The sequence below is a fragment of the Myxine glutinosa genome, chromosome 7 (assembly GCF_964187855.1).
Source record: "Myxine glutinosa chromosome 7, kmMyxGlut1.1, whole genome shotgun sequence".
NCBI classification, from domain to species: domain Eukaryota; kingdom Metazoa; phylum Chordata; class Myxini; order Myxiniformes; family Myxinidae; genus Myxine; species Myxine glutinosa.
In genome coordinates, this window is record NC_136267.1 from 14,686,845 (window position 1) to 14,709,211 (window position 22,367).

Genomic DNA, 22,367 nt, shown 5'->3' on the forward strand with positions numbered 1-22,367 from the left:
ACAGGTCGCTGCTTATGTACATCGAGATGGTTGTTCTTCTTCATGACAGTCGGAGCATGATACCTACACAGATCTATCTACCTGATCTATACATCACTCCACCCCCAAAATTCACAACAATATGTTATATGTGTTGGCTCTTATACGAGCCTTGATTTAGTATACAAAAAAAACAAAAACAATAGTATGGTGAGGAATGAGGGGTACTGCATGTGGTGGATGAGATGGATACAGAAGGAAACTATTCGGAAGAAAAAACTGTAAATTTTGAAGGAGGTGGGTTTGGGAGTGTGGGTGGACGTGGGTAGAAAATATCATGGTTTTGGATGGGGGACGACCTGAGATGGTGGCAAACAGCCATGTTGATGACCCGAAAGGAAGAACGAGATTGAAGAGAATGTGGAAGTTGGTTCCACAGGTGGGAAAAAATAGGAGTGAGCCTTTTTTCTAAAATTCCAGTCCTTACATCAGTTTTGGGACTCCTGTAATACCAGATGTGATCATGGATTTGCTAAATGAGTCGTCAAGAACTGACGTAGAAATTGTCTAAACTGTGGGACCAAAAGCCTGTCAAAACTAGCCCTAAAGCCAAGATGCATGGTCTTGGGACCAAAAGCCTGTCAAAACTAGCCCAAAAGCCAAGATGAATGGTCTTGGGACCAAAAGTCTGTCAAAACTAGCCCCTAAATCCAAGATGCATGGTCTTGGGACCAAAAGACAGTCAAAACTAGCCCAAAAGCCAAGATGAATGGTCTTGGGACCAAAACTCTGTCAAAACTAGCCCCTAAATCCAAGATGAATGGTCTTGGGACCAAAAGCCTGTCAAAACTAGCCCTAAAGCCAAGATGCATGGTCTTGGGACCAAAAGTCTGTCAAAACTAGCCCCTAAATCCAAGATGCATGGTCTTGGGACCAAAAGCCTGTCAAAACTAGCCCCTAAAGCCAAGATGCATGGTCTTGGGTGAACTTCAGCGCAAAGACCGCAGCACATGGTAAAGCTTGTCAAAGCAATACACATGCACCTTGACCTAAAGGCGAAAAGAAATGCATGCATTCTGGCCCTCCAGCCAAATACATGTCTGACTTGCTGTTTAATAAATAATAAAAACGATCAAAATTTTTTTTTAAATAAAATAAATAAATTAAAAAACCTGCAAGGTGCAAGGCTTTGGGATCGGTGTGTGTATTCTGTGATCGGATAGTGACAGCACTTTCCACCAGGGATACTGAACAAACACAATGCGTCATCAGTGAGGTTGGATTGGAAAAGAGATTGAGAGGCCGAGAGTAAGAGATAAATACAGTAAGATAGACACAGATATATATATATATATATACATAGACGTCGTTTTTACACCGAGGCAAAGACGGTGAGATATAGAGATAAAGACAGATGGCGAGACAGAGACAGATGGCGAGATAGGAAATGGTGACACACAGAGTTGGTGAGATAATTAGACATAGACATCGAAACATAGACACAGAGATGGTGAGATAGTGAGACAGACGGAGACCGTGGGATAGGGAGAAAGAGATTGCGAGCTAGATCCCAGAACAGGAGCAAGAGCGTTCAGTTGGTCTGGGTTTCATTATCAAAGGAGGGATATACATTTATACATTATACCCTCTCGCAATGTGTCGGTGCAGTTCCAGGTCTGTCCGGCAGATGGCACAAGAAGTTACAGATCCGATTGTGTATTCCGAGCAAGACGTGCGTTTATTTGTGGAAAAGCAAAGGAGGTTTTGAACGCTTTTGTTTCACCCTCGAGTGAAAACCATGGCCGACTATCTCCTTCCTCTGCTGCTTATAGCGGGGGGTGAGTTACATCGGTCCGTGTATCCGGTACATCACATACCGTGTTTTTCTTGCTGTGCCCGTGCTTTATTCCACATTTTAACGATATCCGTGTCGTGTATCCTCCAAATTCAACGGAAAAATTGTAACGTCTTGTGACCGTCATTTCATTTGGTGGTTGCCGTTTGTTGACGACGCGTTTCAACTGCCTGTTGTCCACCACCTGCAGCTGCGGACGACGCAAGACGAAAGTGAATGATGATAATACTAATGATGATGATTGTACAACATGATGAATTGAATTTCGAGTTGTCTGTCCGTTTTCCCCGTGAGTGACGCAATTGTTGATCGCATTTCGTGGTCCAGAGAGAACCCGCGCGTTTGTTCCGATGTGCGATTTGTACGATGAAGGATTATGTTGTCGATGTAATGCAATCAAATTCGATACAAGGTGCGGTGTATGTGCGGATTGGGTTACAATCCCGATAGCTCGACAAACGGCCCTTTTCCAGTCCTCAGTGGGACTTGTGAGTCGATTTGATGGTCTGCAAGAGCCCCGGGAGTCTGTTGGGCTGTGGTTAAACAGGTGACACCTCCACATCTATCCACCACACCGGTGTGAAACATCCCAGGTAACTGTAACAGGTAGCTCTCATTGATGTCTGACAAACCCTCCACATGTTCACGTAACGGGTGTGTATTACTAAAGGTGTGCGTTTTAATGGTGCTAGAGCATACACGAGATGTAATGAAATAGATGCTCCATGAGAGCATTGCGGGGGCGAGACCCCATATGTGTGTGTGGGGCATGAACCCGCATAAATGAGCAGCCATTGCTTAATTGCAAAGGTAACCATGTGAGAATAAAGCCTATGCTCGGTAAGGTAACACCTCTCTCTGCCTGATGGTAACAAACATAGATGCCTCGATGCTAACGATTACAAACAGCACTTTAAAGTACAGTATAAGTACAAGCATTGTACAACGATGATAAATAACACAACACAATTGTATGTTCTGATAATGTCACAAATCACAAACAAAGCTCACACACACTAATCATGTACGTTGCTTAACACTGAACTTACTGCCACAAGTCTGGTGATAGACTGGGACGAGAGGGGTGGATGGTGGGATTCGCAAATCCAAGTGGGGGGTACACAACATAACTGGGAATGATGAAAGGAGGGAGAGGTGGTCTTCAACGACAGGTCGTACAGGACACGTCACCGGCCATCCATGTGAGGACAATCATGTGCACCAGAAGGTACAGGGTGCAAATGATGGAGCAGAGTCCTTCTCCTCACTCTTGCTACCCTTCTGGCTCTGTTTTCTTCACTGTCTGACGCTTCTGAACGGACTCCATCACTTCACTGAATCTTCTTTTCTCTCTCGATGACCAACTGACTACTCTCCTCCACTCTCCAACAGATTGTTGTGCTCTACTCTCTCAGCACTCATGGGCTTCCTTTTATAAACCCTGACCATGGGACAGATTGTTGCACCAACCACGATGGAATATCACCACGTGTATGCAGGACAATCCCTATCAACCCTGTGGAAAACTAGGCCCAAGTAACTTGGTGGGGATGGAGTGGGGTTTGAGTCGGAATATGTAGGAGGAGGGTGGGTTATAATCATAAAAGAGGGGGGGGGGTTAATCATGATTATCACAAAAGCTCCGCTCACTCGTGATACCCTCTCCAGCTGCTTCCCAGGTTCTTATCCAGGTGGACTGCGGAGCCTTCCCCCGTGCACGGGCACCCAATAAAACTGCTCTATGTCGCACCGGTATCCACACCGATAACATTTCCTCAAGAAGAGCAATCTTTGGAAAGGTTCCAGAGGGCCACGAGGACTGGGTCCACCAACGTGAGGTTCACACTGAAGCCCAGTAAACCTTCACCCGATGCTCCCTTGAGGCAGCCCCATGGCTCACTGCAACGCTACTTAGGAGGTCCATCTGTTGATGAGATGTCCATCCCTTTTAAGCGGGTTAAGCTTTTTTCCCCCCAGAAGGTCTCAAGTGCATTGGTGTCAGCAGTCCATCACCAGGTGGGACCGCTTGAAAGTAGACATGGCGGGTTGTATGACGATTGTTGCCTGCAGATGTCCTTGGGTAATTCCTTGATTGATTAATTTGGCTTTAATCACAGATTGTGGATCTGGGTACCAGCTCACATTTTTGCTCAATGTGAAAAAGCATTTTAAGGATGCAATAATAGAAGGACCCGATATCAACCCTTGATGCAGTGCAGTTTTAGACAAAAGCAACTGGTCCCCATGATACCCAGCATATGGACCACACTTTCCTACCTTCCACAACCGTTTTGCTGAGGCAGCTAGCTGCATCAGGAAGGCTCTCAAACCGCTGATGTTGTAAAAAAAAATTGCCAGTGGCTCATTCCTCCGTCTTTTGCTGAATATGAAGATCTGCTCCAAATCCTCGTTGCCTGCAGAGGTAAACTTCCATTTTAGTTACCCGAGGGGTCAGGATGCCGTCAGACCCAAATTGGGCCTGAGGAGGGGGGAGGGAAGGGTGGTGGAAGTCGGGGGGGGGTGGGGGGAGGAAGGGGAATAAACTACGACTTGTCAGGATGCTGTCGGACCAAATTGGGCCTTGGGCGGGCGCGGGTGAGGGGGGGGCAAGGAGAGGACGGGAGAGACTCTTCCCATTTTGTTGCAGTCCATCACATGGTCCAGTGTTCCCACATACCAATAATGGTATCTCAATCCGCGATACTTCTTGCAGGATGGTAGGTGGGTGCCCCTCCCCGTAAAGTTGTTGCGCTTCTTATGGACGGCGTCCAGATGCTGGTTCTGGCCTTGCAAAGCACCATGCACAATCTACTTCACTCCTAACATGTGACAGGCAATTGTTCATATCCACCCTTAGTTGGTTTGACATGTTTCCGTGGACATCAGCATTTAAAGCCAGCCGTCACACTTGTCACGCTGTCCAGTTGTTGGATCATCTGGTGCCTAAAATTACACTTCGCCCACCTTGTTACCCCATTCTGGGCCACTGCTACTCGTTCTTCATTTCATTGTGCTCAACCTCCATAGTATATACAGTCGTGGCCAAAAATAATGGCACCCTTGCACTTTTTTGAAATAACTTTTTTTCTTCTTTTTTCATAAACAACTTCTTTTTTCAAATTTCCAAAAATAAGTTGAAATTGACAAAAGTATTTGGTCTCCACAATTCTTTATTTAACTGTTAATGTTACAGAACCTTTGTTTTTGGTTCAGAACATAATATATCCTTTTAAATCAGAAAATAAAAAGAAATGGCATTGACCAAATTATTCACACCCGAGACTTAATATTTGGTAGCGCAGCCTTTGGACAAAATAACTGCAGCCAAGTGCTTCCTATAGCCATGAATGAGCTTCCTATACCTCTCTCCTGGCAGTTTGGCCCACTCTTCTCGTGCAAACTGCTCCATTTCTCCCAGATTTGAAGGATACCTTCTCCCACCTGCTGTTTTCAGATCTCCCCACAGGTGTTCAATGGGATTTAGATCTGGACTCATTGCTGGCCACTTCAGAACAATCCAGCATTTTGTCTTGAACCATTCCTGGGTGCCTTTTTGAAGTGTGTTTGGGATCATTGTCCTGCTGCAAGACCCATGACCTTCGACGGAGACCCAGCTTTCTGATACTGGGTTGAACATTGCGTTCCAAAATACCTTGGTAGTGTCCTGATTTCATGATGCAATGCACAGATTCAAGGCACCAAGTGCAGAGGAAGCACATCAACCCCAAAACATCACTGAACCTCCTCCATGTTTGACTATGGGAAGGTGTTCTTTTCTTTGAAGGCTTCATTCTGTTTTCTGTAAACATAGAGATGATGTGCTTTAACAAAAAGCTCTAATTTGGTCAGATCTGTCCACAGGACATTCTCCCAGAAGGATTTTGGCTTGTTCAGGTGTGTTTTGGCAAACTCCAGTTGGGCTTTCGTATGTCTCTCTCTCAGCAGTGGGGTACTCCTGGGTCTCCTATCATATAACCCCCTTTTATTGAGTTGGCGACGGATGGTGCGAGTTGAAACTGTCGTACCTTGTGTCTGACGGTCAGGTTGAATGTGTTTGGCAGTTGATCGAGGTGCTTTCTCCACCAAATCAAACAATCCTTCGCTGCAATCTTTGATCAAGTTTTCTCTTGCGGCCAAGTCCAGGGAGGTTGGATACAGTGCCATGGGCCTTAAACTTCCTGATAACATTGTGTACAGTGGACACAGGAACATCAAGGTCTCTGGAGATGGACTTTTATCCTTGAGACTGTCCATGCTTGGCTACAATCTTGTGTCTAACCTCCTCAGACAATTCTCTGGTTTTCTTTCTTTTCTCCATGTTCATTGCATTGCACACAGTGACACAAAACAACAGAATGACTCCTTTTCTCTATTCAAACTGGTTGAATGAGTGATTTTTATATTGCAGGCACCTCTAACTCACCACAGGTGACTTAAATTTCAAAGTAATGGAGAAATCTAATTATTTCTAACAACTTCTAAAAGGTGTCAATTAATATTGTTTGGGCCATTTTAGGATTTTTGTGGGGAATAAGCTAAGATTTAGTAATTTTTCAGCTTTTTTTGTTTTGTTCCACTATAAACCAAACAAATACAAATGTGGATACCAAAATATTTTTTCATTTCAACAATTTTCTGGACGAAATGATGCATTATTTGAAAAAGGTGAAAGGGTGCCAATATTTTTGGCCACGACTGTCGTACCTCAGCTTGGCTCATTTGTATTTCAGCATTTAAATCAGGCCTTGAGTCTGGGCCTGGCTTTTCCATTTTTGTGTTCATCTCAATCTGGCCTGCTCTTATCTCACTCACATTCATCTTTTAGTTGCTGCGCCACTCACTGTGCTATCCTGTGGTGCTGCTGGTATAAATGCTCCTATCCCATATCACCTCCTGGTGAAGATACCTTGTAGTCAGAGAGCCTACTACACTCTATTTCAACCCATAGCATACAAAAGGTTTGACCCCCTAGAGTTGTTGGGGGTATCAAGCTGAGTAAAAAAAAGTATGTAAGATTGACCCCCCCTGCTGGAACTAGTCACCAGACCCCCCTAAAATGACCCCAATAATGGGTTATTTCAACCCATCTCATACATGGACCAAATTTGGTTACAATATAGTGTCATGTCAGGACATTACAAAAATGTCAAATCTAACAACTTACCCTGCTGGAAAGGTGATGTTAGACCCCCCGCAAAGTACCCCCCAAAATGGGTTATTTCAACCCATCTCATACATGGACCAAATTTGGTCACAATATAGTGTCATGTTAGGACATTACAAAAACATCAAATCTAACAACTTACCCTGTTGGAAAGGTGATGTTAGACCCCCCGCAAAGTGCCCCCCCCTAAAAACGGGTTATTTCAACCCATCTCATACATGGACCAAATTTGGTCACAATATAGTGTCATGTCAGGACATTGCAAAAACATCAAATCTAACAACTTACCCTGCTGGGTAGGTGATGTTAGACCCCCCCCCCCGGCCCCAAAGTACCCCTGTTTCAAGCCATCGTTTACATGAACCAACTTCGGTCACAATCATGTCATCAGGATATTACAAATTATCAAATGTAACAACTTAACAGCTTAAGACATGTCTGTACATTGACATACATCATCATTTAATGCCCCTAGTTTAGTAAAAGTATGCAAATGACCTTGCTAGGCCCTCCTTGGTAATATTTTTTGTAAACTACGGAAGCCAATAGAGGACAACCAATAAAATATTGTTGATGCACTTATAATAGCATGACATGATCAAATATAATATAATAATAGAAGCCTGAATGAAACCAATCAGAGATGATTGACTTGTAGGCATACTATCCTAAATTTCATGAGCATTATATGGTCAAATAGCAAATACATTTTGTATTTAACTTTCACAGATACTGAACGAGCCCCTCCTTGAGGAACTGCATATTCTAGATTTTCCAGTTTTTAAGCAACATGCTTTCATATAGTAAGTATGGAAACTTAATCTGAAGAATTTATGTTTTCCTCTTGACATTCCCCTCTTCTTTTGGTTAATAATGATAACAAAGTTGATATTTGTTCCACATTAGAGGATATTAAAATGTTTAACAATCAAACATTATTTGAAATGCATTGGTTTGATAATTTAAAATGTTTAATCTTATTACAAAGATTAACTAATAAAGCTCAGAAGCCTCTTACAATGGAGATTAATAGTTAAATCAAACTTCTATACTTGTAGTTGTAACTTGTAGTGTGTATGCTGATTTCATTAACCAACACGTGTAGTGTATGCTGACTTTATTTGATTTGTGATATTAATTTTCAGATACAGATGGACTCTGACAGAGATACCACAATGTACACAAGCTGTGTAAACATTTCTCTCTGTGTAGCCTTAATAAACTTAATAAACCACGCTGATGATGATGCTGATGACCACACCAATGACCTATTCCTGTATCATTTATTGTTTTAAATGAATTTTAAAACAACGATAAATCATGATGTCTTCCCTAAAATAAGAGCTCTGTTGCTGACAGGAAGTCATGTTTCGTTTATGTTTGAGTCTTGTGATAATAAATAGTAATCCTCATTGACTGATGGTGAGTTTATATATTTGAAGTATCATGTATTTTGTGTGTAGATTGTTTTGAGGAAGGGTCTAACATCACCCACCTTTTCCAGAAGGGTAACGTTAGATTTGTTATATTTGTACATCGTGACCAAATTTGGTTCGTATATGCAATAGGAGATTGCGGGGGGTCTAACATCACCTACCCAGCAGGGTAAGTTGTTAGATTTGATGTTTGTGTAATGTCCTGACATGACACTATATTGTAACCAAATTTGGTCCATGTATGAGATGGGTTGAAATAACCCGTTTTTAGGGGGGGGGGGGGCACTTTGCAGGGGGTCTAACATCACCTTTCCAGCAGGGTAAGTTGTTAGATTTGATGTTTTTGTAATGTCCTAACATGACACTATATTGTGACCAAATTTGGTCCATGTATGAGATGGGTTGAAATAACCCATTTTGGGGGGTACTTTGCGGGGGGTCTAACATCACCTTTCCAGCAGGGTAAGTTGTTAGATTTGACATTTTTGTAATGTCCTGACATGACACTATATTGTAACCAAATTTGGTCCATGTATGAGATGGGTTGAAATAACCCATTATTGGGGTCATTTTAGGGGGGTCTGGTGACTAGTTCCAGCAGGGGGGGTCAATCTTACATACTTTTTTTTACTCAGCTTGATACCCCCAACAACTCTAGGGGGTCAAACCTTTTGTATGCTATGGGTTGAAATAGAGTGTAGTAGGCTCTCTGACTATTGTACTCATCTGCCATTGCTTCAGAAAAAAAAAACAAGTTAATACACAATTTATAATAAAGTGCATATGTAATTTATATATGAGGTGATTATGATTCTTGGTGACACTCGACTACCCCCTATATTCTGAATTTATATGATCGAAAATGTCATGTCAGTAGTGGTTGTAGGTTTTTAAGAACTTGATAGGTAATTTGTCAGGCTAATGGTCCTAATTCTCTCTTTTTGTCAGGCGCGAATTACTAATCTGGTGATGTAGTAATTTGTCAGGTGTGGATAAAATCCCATTCCGCCACCAAATGTCTGGGGCATGGGATGTGAGAAAACACTCTTCACCGAGCACGTTGTGGTGGCATCGAGACCATGCACACGTGGGGCGTGGCTACACAAACCAAGCAGGGATTGGTTGATTTGTTGACAACTGAGAGCCAAGCATGGGAAGAAAGCCCGTGCTCGGGGTAATGGCTCGGGGGAGACACCTCCACGCTAACCATCACAAACAGGAGTAATCATAAAAATAAGAATAGCAAACATGGCACAGCAATGATAAATAACACAACACAACTACTGTATATTTATACAGTGATGGCAGGATTCCCAAATGGAGTCCTGACACACATAAACACTCATGCTTTCTTCTTCTTTTCTTTTTTCTTTTTTTTTTTTGTATACTGAATCGAGGCTCGTGAAAGAGCTAACATTTACTTCACAAACAAATCAACCAGACAAACAAAACATATAAAAAGAGGGAGCGGAAAACAAGATGGGGAGAGAAGGGGAAGCACACAAACACAACATTTGAGAGCAAGGAGATGTGTGGAAGGGAGAGGGCTTGGGGGGAGGAGGCGTGGGAAGGGGGTTGGGGGGGAGGGAGAAGTATAAAACACAAGGACACCAAGGACTTTCAGGACAGAAGTTGGTATTTCAAAAAAGTGGAATTGGGGTGAAATTAGCGGGGGTAGAAAAGATCAAGGTTTTGGATGGGGGAAGATAAGAGATGGTGGTGAACAGCTGTTTTAAAGACCTGGAGGGTGGAGTGGGATTGAAGAGAGTGAGGGAGTTTGTTCCAGAGGCGGGAGAAAAGAGGAATGAAGGAGTGAAGGTGAGCAGAGAGTCTTGATTTTGGCGGTTTGACCATAAGAGGGTTGCAGGCAGATCTTGTGCGACCTGTAGGAATATTTGCGGGACAGAGCCCAGAGAGGGCTGGGGGGGGCAAGGCCAGAGAGGAGTCGGTAGAAGACGGAAAGACCACCAACCTGCCTGCGGTGAGTGAGTGAGAGGCCCTTGGAGATAGCGTCATCGCGGGAGATTCCAATGATTCTGAACGCTTTGGTTTCAACAGCGTGAAGACGAGCTAGGTGTGAGGCAGGAGCACCAGCCCAGAGGGGAGAGCAGTATTCCATTGAGCTGCGGATGAAAGCCTTGTATGTGGTGCGGAGCTCAGGTGTGCCAAGGAAGGACTTCGCACGACGGAGAATGCCCAGTCGGCGACTGGCTTTGGAGGCCAGATTTGAAATGTGGTTTTCCCAGGAAAGATCATGGCAGATAGTGAGACCCAAAAGCTTGAGTGACAGAACTTCTTGGAGAGGATTATTCAGAAAGTGGATGGGAGGGTTGTCCAGTCGGTCTTTTCGGAGAGACATCGTAAGAGTTCTTAATTATAAACTTACTAGCCTGGTGTTGGCTTAACGGTTAAGGTGGCTGCCTTGAGATATTAAGGTCCTGAGTTCGAGCTCCTGTCGTGCCGTTGAAGTAACACCAGGAGGGTTGACTCAGCCTGGCATCTTTCCAAGGTCGGCAAAATGAGTACCAGCTTACTGGTGACGGGGGAAAGTGGTAGACAACAGTGCCCCCAGGAAGTGATGCAGCCAAGCAGCCACAGGCTGCGAGCGTACAAACCACCATAACCACCAAACTTACTGTCACGAGACTGGTGATAAAGGGAGGATAAGTGAGGATGGTGGAATTCGCGAATAAATAAAAACCTTCAAGTGGGGTCAGATAAAACGAGAGTGAGAATTGCTTTGCAATAAATGTCCCCGACCACAGTCCAAAAAGGGCACAATTCTGTGAAAAGTTGATAAAACGCCCTGAAACTGGAATTTGTTCTGTAACTTATCATAATAAAGCCATGTACCCAGTTCCAGTTGAATATGTTAAAGGGCATGGGTAAAAAGTCTGAAAAACCACAGGTGGGATGGCCAGACAGACCAAACCATGTCACAGATCATGTTGAAATTATAAAAACATGTATTCCCCTTGACGACTGGATAATACTTGTGCAGTTTTGACTTCAATAGCTCAAGTGGTTATTCATTTATTTTACTTTGATCCAATATGGCTGTCCAACCACGTGACCTGTGAGATTCAAAATGTACACTCTGCCTAATATTCGGTAGGGGAAAACATTTGTGACGTTTCGGGTTGATACGATAATGTTCGTTTTTCTGTTCAAGATGGCTGTCAAACTACGTGACATATGATGTCATCATTTCCACAGTATATGCAGCAATGGTGTGAGATGATATTTGTAAAATTTCGATAGGGTAAGCGGTTTCAGATAAGTAATTTTTTTAATATGTTCTTTAAATCCAATATGGCTGTCAAACTATGTGACTGATGACGTTATTTTAACGAACATTATATCCCCATGGGTAGTCAAACATATGGTTAAAATTTCGCATTGATCCGTTTCAGTGCTTTCGTTTATTATTTATTTATTTTTTTACCTAAATTCCGATATGACTGCCAGACCATGACTTCTGACTTAATCGTTCACAAAATACAGACTTGGCATTTAATATGGAATTTTTTTTTTTTCTTGACTTGGGTTTACTTTCTGAACTCAGTAGTCTAGTAGGAAGACTAGGTCCCCCTGCACCCCCCGGAGATCGGTCTGTGCCTGGTGCCTGCATGGCATGGCAATGGCCTGCAGCCTGTGCCTGGGCTAGGGGGTTTCACCTCTGCAACTGGTTCTCCCCCACCCAGCAAATCAACAGTCGACTACTGCACGCCTATCCACCAACCGATCACAGACAACGCAGTTGTTCGTGAGCTACTGAAGCGTTCCGAGGCAGCAACTGCTGAGGTGGGTCAGAGATGGGTCCTGAATACATTTGATCTGGGTGTCTGCATGAAAGCCCTTCCCATCATCTGGCGCTGGCCAAATTAATTTGCTAGTCATGTAGTAACGATTGGACCCTTCCACACATCCATGAACTACATCGGGATGCTCACTGGACACAAGATGCGTGGTTCTGGATATGCAGAGATTCTCTTTGAGGCACAACTAGTAACAAGTGGATCTCTCAAAGGTGTTCTCAGTGGAAAGGCCTACGCAAAGTCCCTCTTTTGCCTCAAAACAGTGTGTGAGGCAATGGAGAGGCTGTTGATGGAGAGATTCACTGAGGAGGAGAACATCATGATCTCTGACCCTGCTGTGCTTCTCAGAATGACCCAGTCTTGCAACCGAGAGCACCTCGATGAAGCCCTCAAAGACCCCTCAACTCTACTCCTCATCAAAAATTTGCATAAAATTTGCATAATTTTGCATAAAATTTGCAGCAGTAATTTGCATAAAAATGGTATGTGGGACATTTTTTCAGCTTGGGGCCATAGCTAGTCATTTTCTACACATTTTTTCCAATCTAGAAACACTGATTAGAAGTATATCTCCGGGGGGTGCAGGGGGACCTAGTCTTCCTACTAGACTACAGTATATCAATCTGGTGAGTTCCTTTTACGCTTCGGTGATTTCTTTGTTAAAAGAACCATGTCACTGATTGTCTTTCGCAGCAAGAAGTCAATAACAGGATTATATCACAGGTGGCGTGACAAAATGTAAGGACAAGTACATTTGACGATTGGCTTCACAATCGTGTATATAAGGGTTGTTGCGTTCTGTATTAGTGGAAAACAACTCCTGCACGTCTACAAAAGTTATTGCCGTTTCCTCTGGAGATGGTCCATCAACTCGACAATGCTGTTAGTCATGGATTGGTGGCTTTACGAAATTCTGGCATGAAACAGCGTGCTATTGCTCGGCAGTATGGCATCACTCAAGGTCAGGTGTCAAAGATCCTGAAACGAAATGCTCAGAGGGGTGTCCCTACTCCAATACAGAGGCCAGGACATCCCCACAGAACCACAAGGAGAGATGATCGCTAGCTGCACCGGTTAGTCTGCAATGGCCGTACCAAGTCAGCTAATCGGCTTCGGGCTGAGTGGCAGCAACTGACAAATGTGCCTGTATCCAGAAGGCTAGTCAACCAACGACTGGTTCAAGCAGGCTATCGTGCCAGGCGTCCCCTGAGAAAGCCACGCCTGACCAGACAACACCGCCAGCGTCGATTGCAGTGGGCCAGAGAGCACCGCAGTGGGAGCCAGGACACTGGAATCACGTGATCTTCAGTGACGAGTCTAGATTTCTGGTCTATCGTCAAGATGGCCGCGTCCGAATGCGCAGACAAGTGCATGAAGCCTACAACGAAGATTGTATTGTGCCAAGAGTCCAAGCTGGAGGTGGTGGGGTGACCGTTTGGGCTGCTTTTCATGCAGGGGGCAAAACTGACCTGGTTGTTCTGAATAGAAACCTGAACCAGTTCAAGTACAGGGCCATTCTGGAAGAAACATTGCTTCCATTTGCTCGTGCAGCCTTTCGAGGAAACTTTGTCTTCCAAGATGACAATGCACTGCCTCATCGTGCTCGCATGATCCAACATTTTCTTGCTGACCGTGGTGTCAAGCATATGGAGTGGCCTGCCACGTCCCCGGATATGAATCCGATGGAGAACTTGTGGGCAGAATGAACGCGTCAAATCGACAACTTGGACCAGCAGCCGACCTCTGTGCGTGAATTGCAGCAGGCTATTGTCACTGCATGGCAAGCGATTCCTGTCCAAACCTTGGCAAATCTCGTGAACAGCACGCCTCGACGTGTATGTGCTCTCCTGAATGCTCGTGGGGGTTACACGAAGTACTGAACTGTAATTTTACTGTCCGTAATCCCAGTCATAATTTAACTTTTGTTTTTGTTGAAATTTTTTTTAGCTAATGTGCAAAATAAAGAGATATTTCTGGAAAACGTACAGAAGTTTAACACAGTACTGTCCGTGAATTGAGTTCGATATCAGTTTACATCACTTTCAAGGATCAATTTATTTACTTTAAAATGTCACATGTGGTTTTTGTTTCTTTTAAAGGTCACATTAACAAAATCTAGAATAATTTCAACATAATTCTAATGAACTTTTGTTCTAAGTCATCTTGAAAAGTAAGTTCACCCCCACAAAAAAATATTCCATATTAAATGCCAAGTCTGTATATTCCCCAAAGCTAGTAAATCATTTGTTAGAGTTTCGCATCGATCTAGTAAGCCATTCTGGAGAAGAAGATTTTTGAAGACTTACATTTCAATCCAATATGGCTGCTGAAATATGTAACCGATGCCTGACGTCATCATTTTAATTCTCCCATATAATTTTTGCACTCTCAAGAAATTTAAAACTGATTGGATTCAGCGTTGTACTTGTCGAATTATGACGTCATAATGAAGGCACTGATGACGTCATCGTCAACATATATTTTATTACCCAAGAGGAGTTCTTTACAATGTTGCAAGTTTCAATTTTTTCCATGGAGCGGTTTCAGAAATATAGAGGTGCAAAGATTTTCGTTTTTTCCAAGATGTCGCCCATACCACGTGACCTATGAGGTCACAATTATCTTTTTTTTTTAAATTGTACAAGACGAGGCGCTCCTTTGGTGAAAAATTCGTGTCAATTGGACCAACAGTTGCAGAGAAAATGATTTTTTTTTTTAAGTCAACAAACGGCAGAGGAATAATAAATAATAATAAAGATATCGAAGACAATAGGGTTCTACAGCCTGAAAGGCATGTGGTAACCTAATAACAATAACAACTACAACTGCCACGATATAACTGCTGGCAGTGATGACCGGTTTCCTCCGCCTTCCCGCTTTGATACAACCCCGCTTTCATTGGACACGCTTTGAACCTATGATATAAAAAAAAATTGGTTTCTGAATTTATTTTTCCTTAGATGATGAACAAAAAAATTTTATATTCATGGAATCATGGGTTCTATTTGTCAAATTCTAACATCACAACGGTAGCCATTTTGATATCCTAAATGAATATATATTTTTGGTCCCAATGCAGAGTTCTTTAGAATGAGCCATGATTTCATTTTTTCCATCGAGCCGTTTTGGAGCTATCGAGGGGCAAACTTGAAGGGGTTTTTTCCCAAGTTGGCACCCATACCACGTGACCTATGACGTCATAATTAATAGAAAATTCTACAGGTCTAGCCAATCAGTTGGTGAAAAATTTGTGTCAATCGGACCAACGGTTGCAGAGAACATTGTTTTAATTTTTCGGACATGAAAATCAGGAGTGGAAGAAAAGGAAGAAAAATCTGCACAGTAATAATAGGTTTTCTCTGCATTGCAAAGGAAACCTAATAAGGTTCCACAGCCTGAAAGGCATGTGGTACCCTAATTACATTTACTAGAAGCACCCATTTACTAGGAGGGTCACATTATTATATTTATGATTATTAATACCATCGCATAGTATCTGACCACAGGGACAATATTGTTCCAAGTGTGCAACATGTTCTTTTGACACATCCCCTTATTTTGATCCGCTGCCTCGATCGCTCCCGAAAATAAAAATAACCCAGGTTACGTACATGAAGCAAAAACATGTGTCCTGCGTATATGCCTGTAAGCGTGGTATCATGCATCTAGCTTGGATAATTCCAATTGCACCGACCTCCCAAATCCAAAGGAAGAAAATGCCACAGTGGGTGAAAGTTTTTGCGGCGTAGACCATAGGGCAAAGCCGTCTAGAACAGTGTTTGTCCGTCTGTATGTATGTATATATGTATGTCCCTTCAAACATATAACAATCAGAGCTGAGGATCTGGTCACATGACAGGGTGATGTGATTACGTCTGATGTCATTACGGCAGTACGGCGGCTGACTCTCCACACACCGCCATTTTGATTTATATGCCGTTCATGCCGAACATATCGTCGAACCTGTCATATATCACAATTCACAATTGCCATGCTCTACCTTAACATTTTTCATTCATTGTGAAACACAAACAAACCGATTGTTAGAATGACCATGAAATATCGAAAGCATTGGCGTTACGTCTCTTCCAACAATACGGTACGTACCTATGTCTTGTGGGGTATAATCTAGATTACAGTAGATCTTCGCTCAGTTCTGTAAGTAAAACTTACCTCATGGATGTCTGGATTCCTCCAAATTTCTTTGTTTAATGTTATAAGCAGCATTAGCGACTGTTTAAAAAGCTAATCATGTGTGTTTGTGGTTTATAATATTTTACAAGCCCGGCTACGCCGCTGTTAGACTTTCCGTCTTGTTTTTCAAAACTTGATGGAATCGATCAAAACTTCAGGAAACACCTTCGGGGTGTCCTGAGTAATCCCTGAAAGTTTCAGCTTCCTCGGTCAAATCCTCTCACAGGAGTTGATGGAACATCCAACATACAAACTTTCCCTCCATTAATATATAATAGATAGATATACCACCAGGGTCCCCCACCTTTTCTCATGCAAATCAAAAATACTACCTTTAAGGGCAGAGTGGTTTAAACAGCTCTGTTGAGAGTACATCGGGTATGAAAGGGACGTTACAGCTTGGAGGTTGTGGACTTGCATTAGAGCCATCTCGTTTGTGGTGAACTCTCAGTGGAATATAACCCCACCACATAATTCTGGTGGTACACTGGTTGGTTGTTGCATCAGACAGTATGATATCCTTTCAGAGGGGATGAAAAGCAAGGAGGTCTTATCCAGGAAGCAATTATTGCCTGTGCACACAAATCATTTCACGGTGCATTTCAACTTGTAGTGGGGGGGCCAATGTAGCAGATTGAAATGCCCGGTGAAATTGCTTGTTAATTTTTGGACACTGGTTGGGCTGTCTTTAGGGATGATATAAGTTCTAGAAAAAATATGTCTCCAATTGTTTCAAGTTCTTTATGGGGGCCATTTTGGATTTTCAAAATGGCGGATGTCAAAAACGTAAAATTCCATTATCTTGGCTTCTAAATGACCTAGAGTTTCGATTCTGGTGTCCAGTTGTACATTTTTGGGGATAGAGAATTGAATGAAACCTTCTTTAATAACCTACAAGGGATAAAAATAGGTTTTTATGGCACAGCCGAACCAGTGTCCAAAATCTAACTTAATGCACATCTATCTTAATTGTTATTTGTTATTTGTATGTTCCAGATTCGTGACCCTGAGCTATGATGGAGCCAAAAAGCAAGAAAACCAAGAAAGAAACTGATTTCACACTTTGCATTCAGTGCCAGGATCCCCAAGGTGCACTAGTGACTGAGCCAGCACTGGGCTCATATGCAAAGTTTCTCCAGTTCATCCAGGAGAGGGCACGATATGGTGATGCCGACTTCAAACAGATCAGCGAACGAATAAGCTGTTTCACTGCCACTGACTTGAGGAACAATAAAGCAAAGTGGCACCGGGCATGTTATGGATCTACATGCAACACTGCTCACCTGGAGCGTGCTAGAGTTCGCCACCAGAAAGCCTGCGAACATGGCGACACCCAGCATCTTCATAAGAGGTGTGGACGTCCTTCTTCTGCACCTGCCGCTGCAAGTACCTCAGGTTCTACGCAAGACGAGACTCTTCGCTTCACACGTTCATCATCAACTCCATTCAACAGAGACCTTTGTTTCTTCTGTCAAGAGGTCACTAAGGAAAGTGTACATGTTGTATGCACGTTCAACGCAGGTAAACAGCTGAAGAAAGCTGTTGAAGAAGGCAGCAACCACAAGTGGAAAGTTCAGCTGAGTGCTGCCATCAGTGCACATGATGCTCATGCGATCGACGTCAAGTATCATCTCCCATGCTGGGTGCAGAATGTCCAACGTGCTCCCAAGAGTGGGACATCAAGTGATGACAAAGAACACATACTGCAAGAAACTAATGTTATCAAAATAGCCGCAGACATTGAGTTTGTCAGCCTTGTTCGCTCTCTACTCCAAGCTGGTGAAATTCTCAACATGTCTGACCTGAAGTCGGTTTACTCCAGGATTCTTGACAATAATGGTGTGCACAATGTCCCATCACCTACTACCCAAGGCATGAAGGAGAAAATCAACTCTCACATTGATGACGTTCACTTCATGAAACCAAAACGTCGAAACGAGTCAGACTGTGTATTCTCCACTGCCGTGCGTGATGCAGCTGTCGAAGATGCAATGACGAAGACAAATGAAAAAAACATCGAACAACTGTTTGAGAGTGCCTCTGTTCTCCGCAGTGCCATTGCTTGTCAGAACAAGCACCCATGGCAATTTGAAGGAGAAATGAACACTGATGATGCTGAAAAGCATGTACCCAAAGTACTCTATGCTTTCCTCCGCTGGCTACTGGAAGGACCAGCCACGAGCATTGAGCCAGAGACTATGCGCTCAGCCACTATTCATCGAGATGTTATAACCATCAGTCAGAACATCATGTACGGCTACAAGTCAAAACGCCAAGTCACGTACAAGCCCAAAGAGCCAGATGCACCATTCCGCCATCGCTTAGAATGGCCACAGCAGCTTGCCGTTGCCATTGTAGTCCATCAGTCCACCAGAAACAAGAAGCTTCTGGATTTCCTGCATGGGTTCGGTCTGTCTGTTGATTATAGTCGGATCTTGCGGTTGGAGACACAGCTGGCCAACTCAGTCATAGAGTCTACGACAGAACAGGGTGTATACTTTCCAAGAACCATGCGCATAGGGACGTTTGTCTTCTTTGCAGTGGACAACAGTGACTTCAATGAAGACACACCTGATGGGAAGCGGACACTCCATGCTACAGCCTGGGCACTCTACCAACGACGGGAACATGCACCCTCCACAGATGAACATAGAACACTGACACTACATGACCGAAAGGCCAGACACCGCTCACTCAAGGTTCTGACTGCTCCAGACTTTGTTCCTTGCCAAGCACCAAACAAACAATCTGCCACAGGTACCACGTATAGCTTCAAGACACGGTCAAACCCAGATGTCACCAAGCCGTACTCTGCGACGGACACAGTGTGGCTACTTTCACGCACAATCATGCGAACAGCTGAAGCTGAGGACGTACAAGACGACATCATCCCACCAGATGACCAGCTGCAAGCTGCAGAACCCCAGCATGCTGACCCTGTTGGGTCACTCGTCCACGATCCAAAACAACCACCTGGCAGTAGGATCAAGCATCACGATATCCCAACTTGGACAGCCTACAACTCACTGCTCTCCTCTTCGAAGCCTCTGACAGAGGTCAACGCCCTGCCATTGGTAGCAGCACCAGCCCATGAATGGCAAACACTGATAACAGTCTTGAAACAGACACAGCAAATCAACTGCATGGTCATGGGTCCCGATAGGAAGACAGTGATCACCTTAGACATGGCCCTGTATGAGCGAGCCAAACAGCTGGAGATGACCAGAGATGACTGCAAAGGCAAGTGGGTACTGCGACTAGGGGAGATGCACACTGTGATGGCTGCACTGAGGGCTGCTGGGAATGCCATAGAGGACAGTGGTCTTGACGAGGCTTGGTCTGAGGCTGATATCTATGGCCCAACAACGACCAGACAAATACTGGAAGCCAAGCACATGAAGAGGGCTTTGGAGGCCCACATCACCACTGTCCAAGCCCTCTTCGACCTCTATGTGGACGAATTCTTCCAAGAGCATCCCCATCTGAGGGGCCCATGTACCCAGTCAGCACAACAGGTTGCCCAGAGCTGTCATCTACACAACCGAGAGGAGATGACAAGCGCGCAGAACAACATGCTAGCTGTCCTCGAGTCAAACGAAGTCCTGGAGGCCATGGCAAAGTTTGATGAGAGGAAAGAAGCCAAGAGTCCACTGTTCAAGTTTGTGCGACGCTACATGCGGATGATAATGCTGATATACACATTCATCCGTGCCACCCGTGATGGACAATTTGAGCTTCACCTGTCTTCACTGGATGAGATGTGCATATACTTCTTTGCACATGACAAACAGAAATATGCCAGGCTGACTCCCCGGTACCTTGCAGAGATGAAGGCCCTGAAGATGACAGATCCAGGGATCTACCAAGAGTTCATGGATGGGAACTTCAGTGTCCATAAGAATGAAATCCCCTTCTGTGCTGTAGGTGTGGACCATGCACTGGAGCACATCAACAGGATCATGAAGGTGACAGGGGGTATTGTGGGCATTACCCAGAATGCCAGTGCCCACGAAAGGTTCTTTCTGACAGCACCAGAGCTGAGTAGGCTTGCTGAAGAAGCCCGTCAGATGGCTGGCTCACAATCAGCTACACGCAAGGAGCACCACGACCTATCAACCACAGTCTGGGCTCGGCAGGAAGACAACATTCGTCGACTGAAGAATGTGATCAGAGAGTCCATGAATCCCATGACGCATGAGGGTGAAGACCTGACGACTATCATCACCAAGGTGGTGATGCCAGCTGAAGTACAGAAGGATGTCTGCAACCAAGATGAGATTGGTCAGAAAGCGTATAACACGTTTGTTGCAGAGCGCATCAACACAAATGAAATCAACCTTTGGGCCAGAATGGGAAAGGTCAAACTGAAGATGTGGAAGAGTGCCAGGAAAGCTGTGAAGCACAAACTGGCAGACAAGGTTGTAGAGCTGAAAGACGACAGGTCACTGTTTGCGCGCATGCTGATCGTGGCCCGCTCACGACCAGAGATCAACTTGAAGGATGCCATAGGTCAATATGAATTCACCGCGCTTCCACGAACCCTCTTTGCAATGGCTGGGACACTACTACCATGCACAGACAAAAGCAAGCTCATGGGCATCCTAGAAGATCTACCCAAGAAGTCAACTGGCACTGGTCAGCAGCCAGACGACGACAATCCTGAACATACTCCACCCCCTCCCAAGAAGGTGACTGTCATAGACGGCATGGCATTAGTGCAAGCAATGGGTAAGCCACAATGGGTCAAAACATGTGCCCAGTGGGCTGGCCATTTCAATGCAACACTGGACTGCAAGACCAACGGGTATGATGAAGTCCACCTCGTGTTTGACCGATATGATCTGCCAAATTCACTGAAAGAGGCCACACGGGAGAGGCGCCAAGGTGGCAAGCCGCCCACTGCTTACCACGTTCAAGACAGCACCCCGATTGGGAAACTGACAGCAAAACAGTTCCTGTCGCACACCAACACCAAAGATGAGCTAACTGTCTATCTGGCAAAGAAAGCTCTGTGTCACTTTGAGGGGACTACCAAGGTCTTCATCGTCACTTCAAGGCAGGATGTCTTCTCCAACTGCATGGATGTACAGCATCTCCGTAGCTCCCAGGAGGAGGCTGATACGAGGATCTTTCTTCACAGTCTAGATGCCGTCCGAAGAGGTGCAACACAGCTGTACATTCAGTCACCTGATACTGATGTATTCATCCTAGCACTCCACCGGTACCATGAACTATGCAAAGACACATACTTCATCACGGGTGTGGGGAACAAGAAGAGGCAAATCTCACTGGAACCAATAGTACATGAACTTGGTGTCAGGAAGGCTGCAGCCCTACCAGGATTCCATGCATTCACGGGAGCAGACCAGACTGGTCGGTTTGCCGGCAAGGGAAAGCTCACATGTTGGCAAGCCCTCAATAGGTGCTCTGTTGAGGTGGTATCTGCGTTTCATGACCTTGGGGCCTCTGAGGAGCTGAGAGCTGACACAGAAAGTGACATTGAGGCATTTGTATGCCAGCTGTATGAGCCTCGTACTACAGTTGTGGATGTGGGCAAGCTGAGGTGGAGACTGTTTACCAAGAAACAGCTAGAGGCACAGAAGCTGCCACCAACACGGGGAGCTTTACATGAAGCCATTGCTCGTGCACATTTCCAGGCCATGGTGTGGCATCAGGCTGATGTACCGGACCCCCAGCTTCCACAACCAACAGAACATGGATGGAGAGCAGAAGGAGATCAGCTGGTGCCCATCACAACCAAGGACCCTCCAGCCCCAGCTGCCATCACACATCTAATCAAATGTAACTGCAAGAAGACCCAATGCATGTCTCACTGCTCATGCAGGTCTCAGCATCTCAACTGTTCTGAGATGTGTATGTGTGGGGCAGATGAAGAGGTGTGTGGTAACACGGGTCAGGAG

General features: G+C 44.5%; 1 protein-coding gene across 2 annotated transcripts in view; it reads left to right on the forward strand.

The window, feature by feature from the left end:
- Nucleotides 1-1,681: 1,681 nt before the first annotated feature.
- LOC137430504 (sodium channel regulatory subunit beta-2) overlaps nt 1,682-22,367 on the forward strand; it is a 67,292-nt gene continuing 46,606 nt past the window's right edge. Inside the window, exon 1 of one of the 2 annotated variants that reach the window (XM_068121326.2) lies at nt 1,682-1,817. In XM_068121326.2, the coding sequence (XP_067977427.1) occupies nt 1,778-1,817 (40 nt within the window). In that variant the 5' untranslated portion in view covers nt 1,682-1,777. Of the gene's footprint in view, nt 1,818-16,230; nt 16,352-22,367 lie in introns of those variants that run through there. The other variant, XM_068121327.2, reaches the window with a different exon arrangement.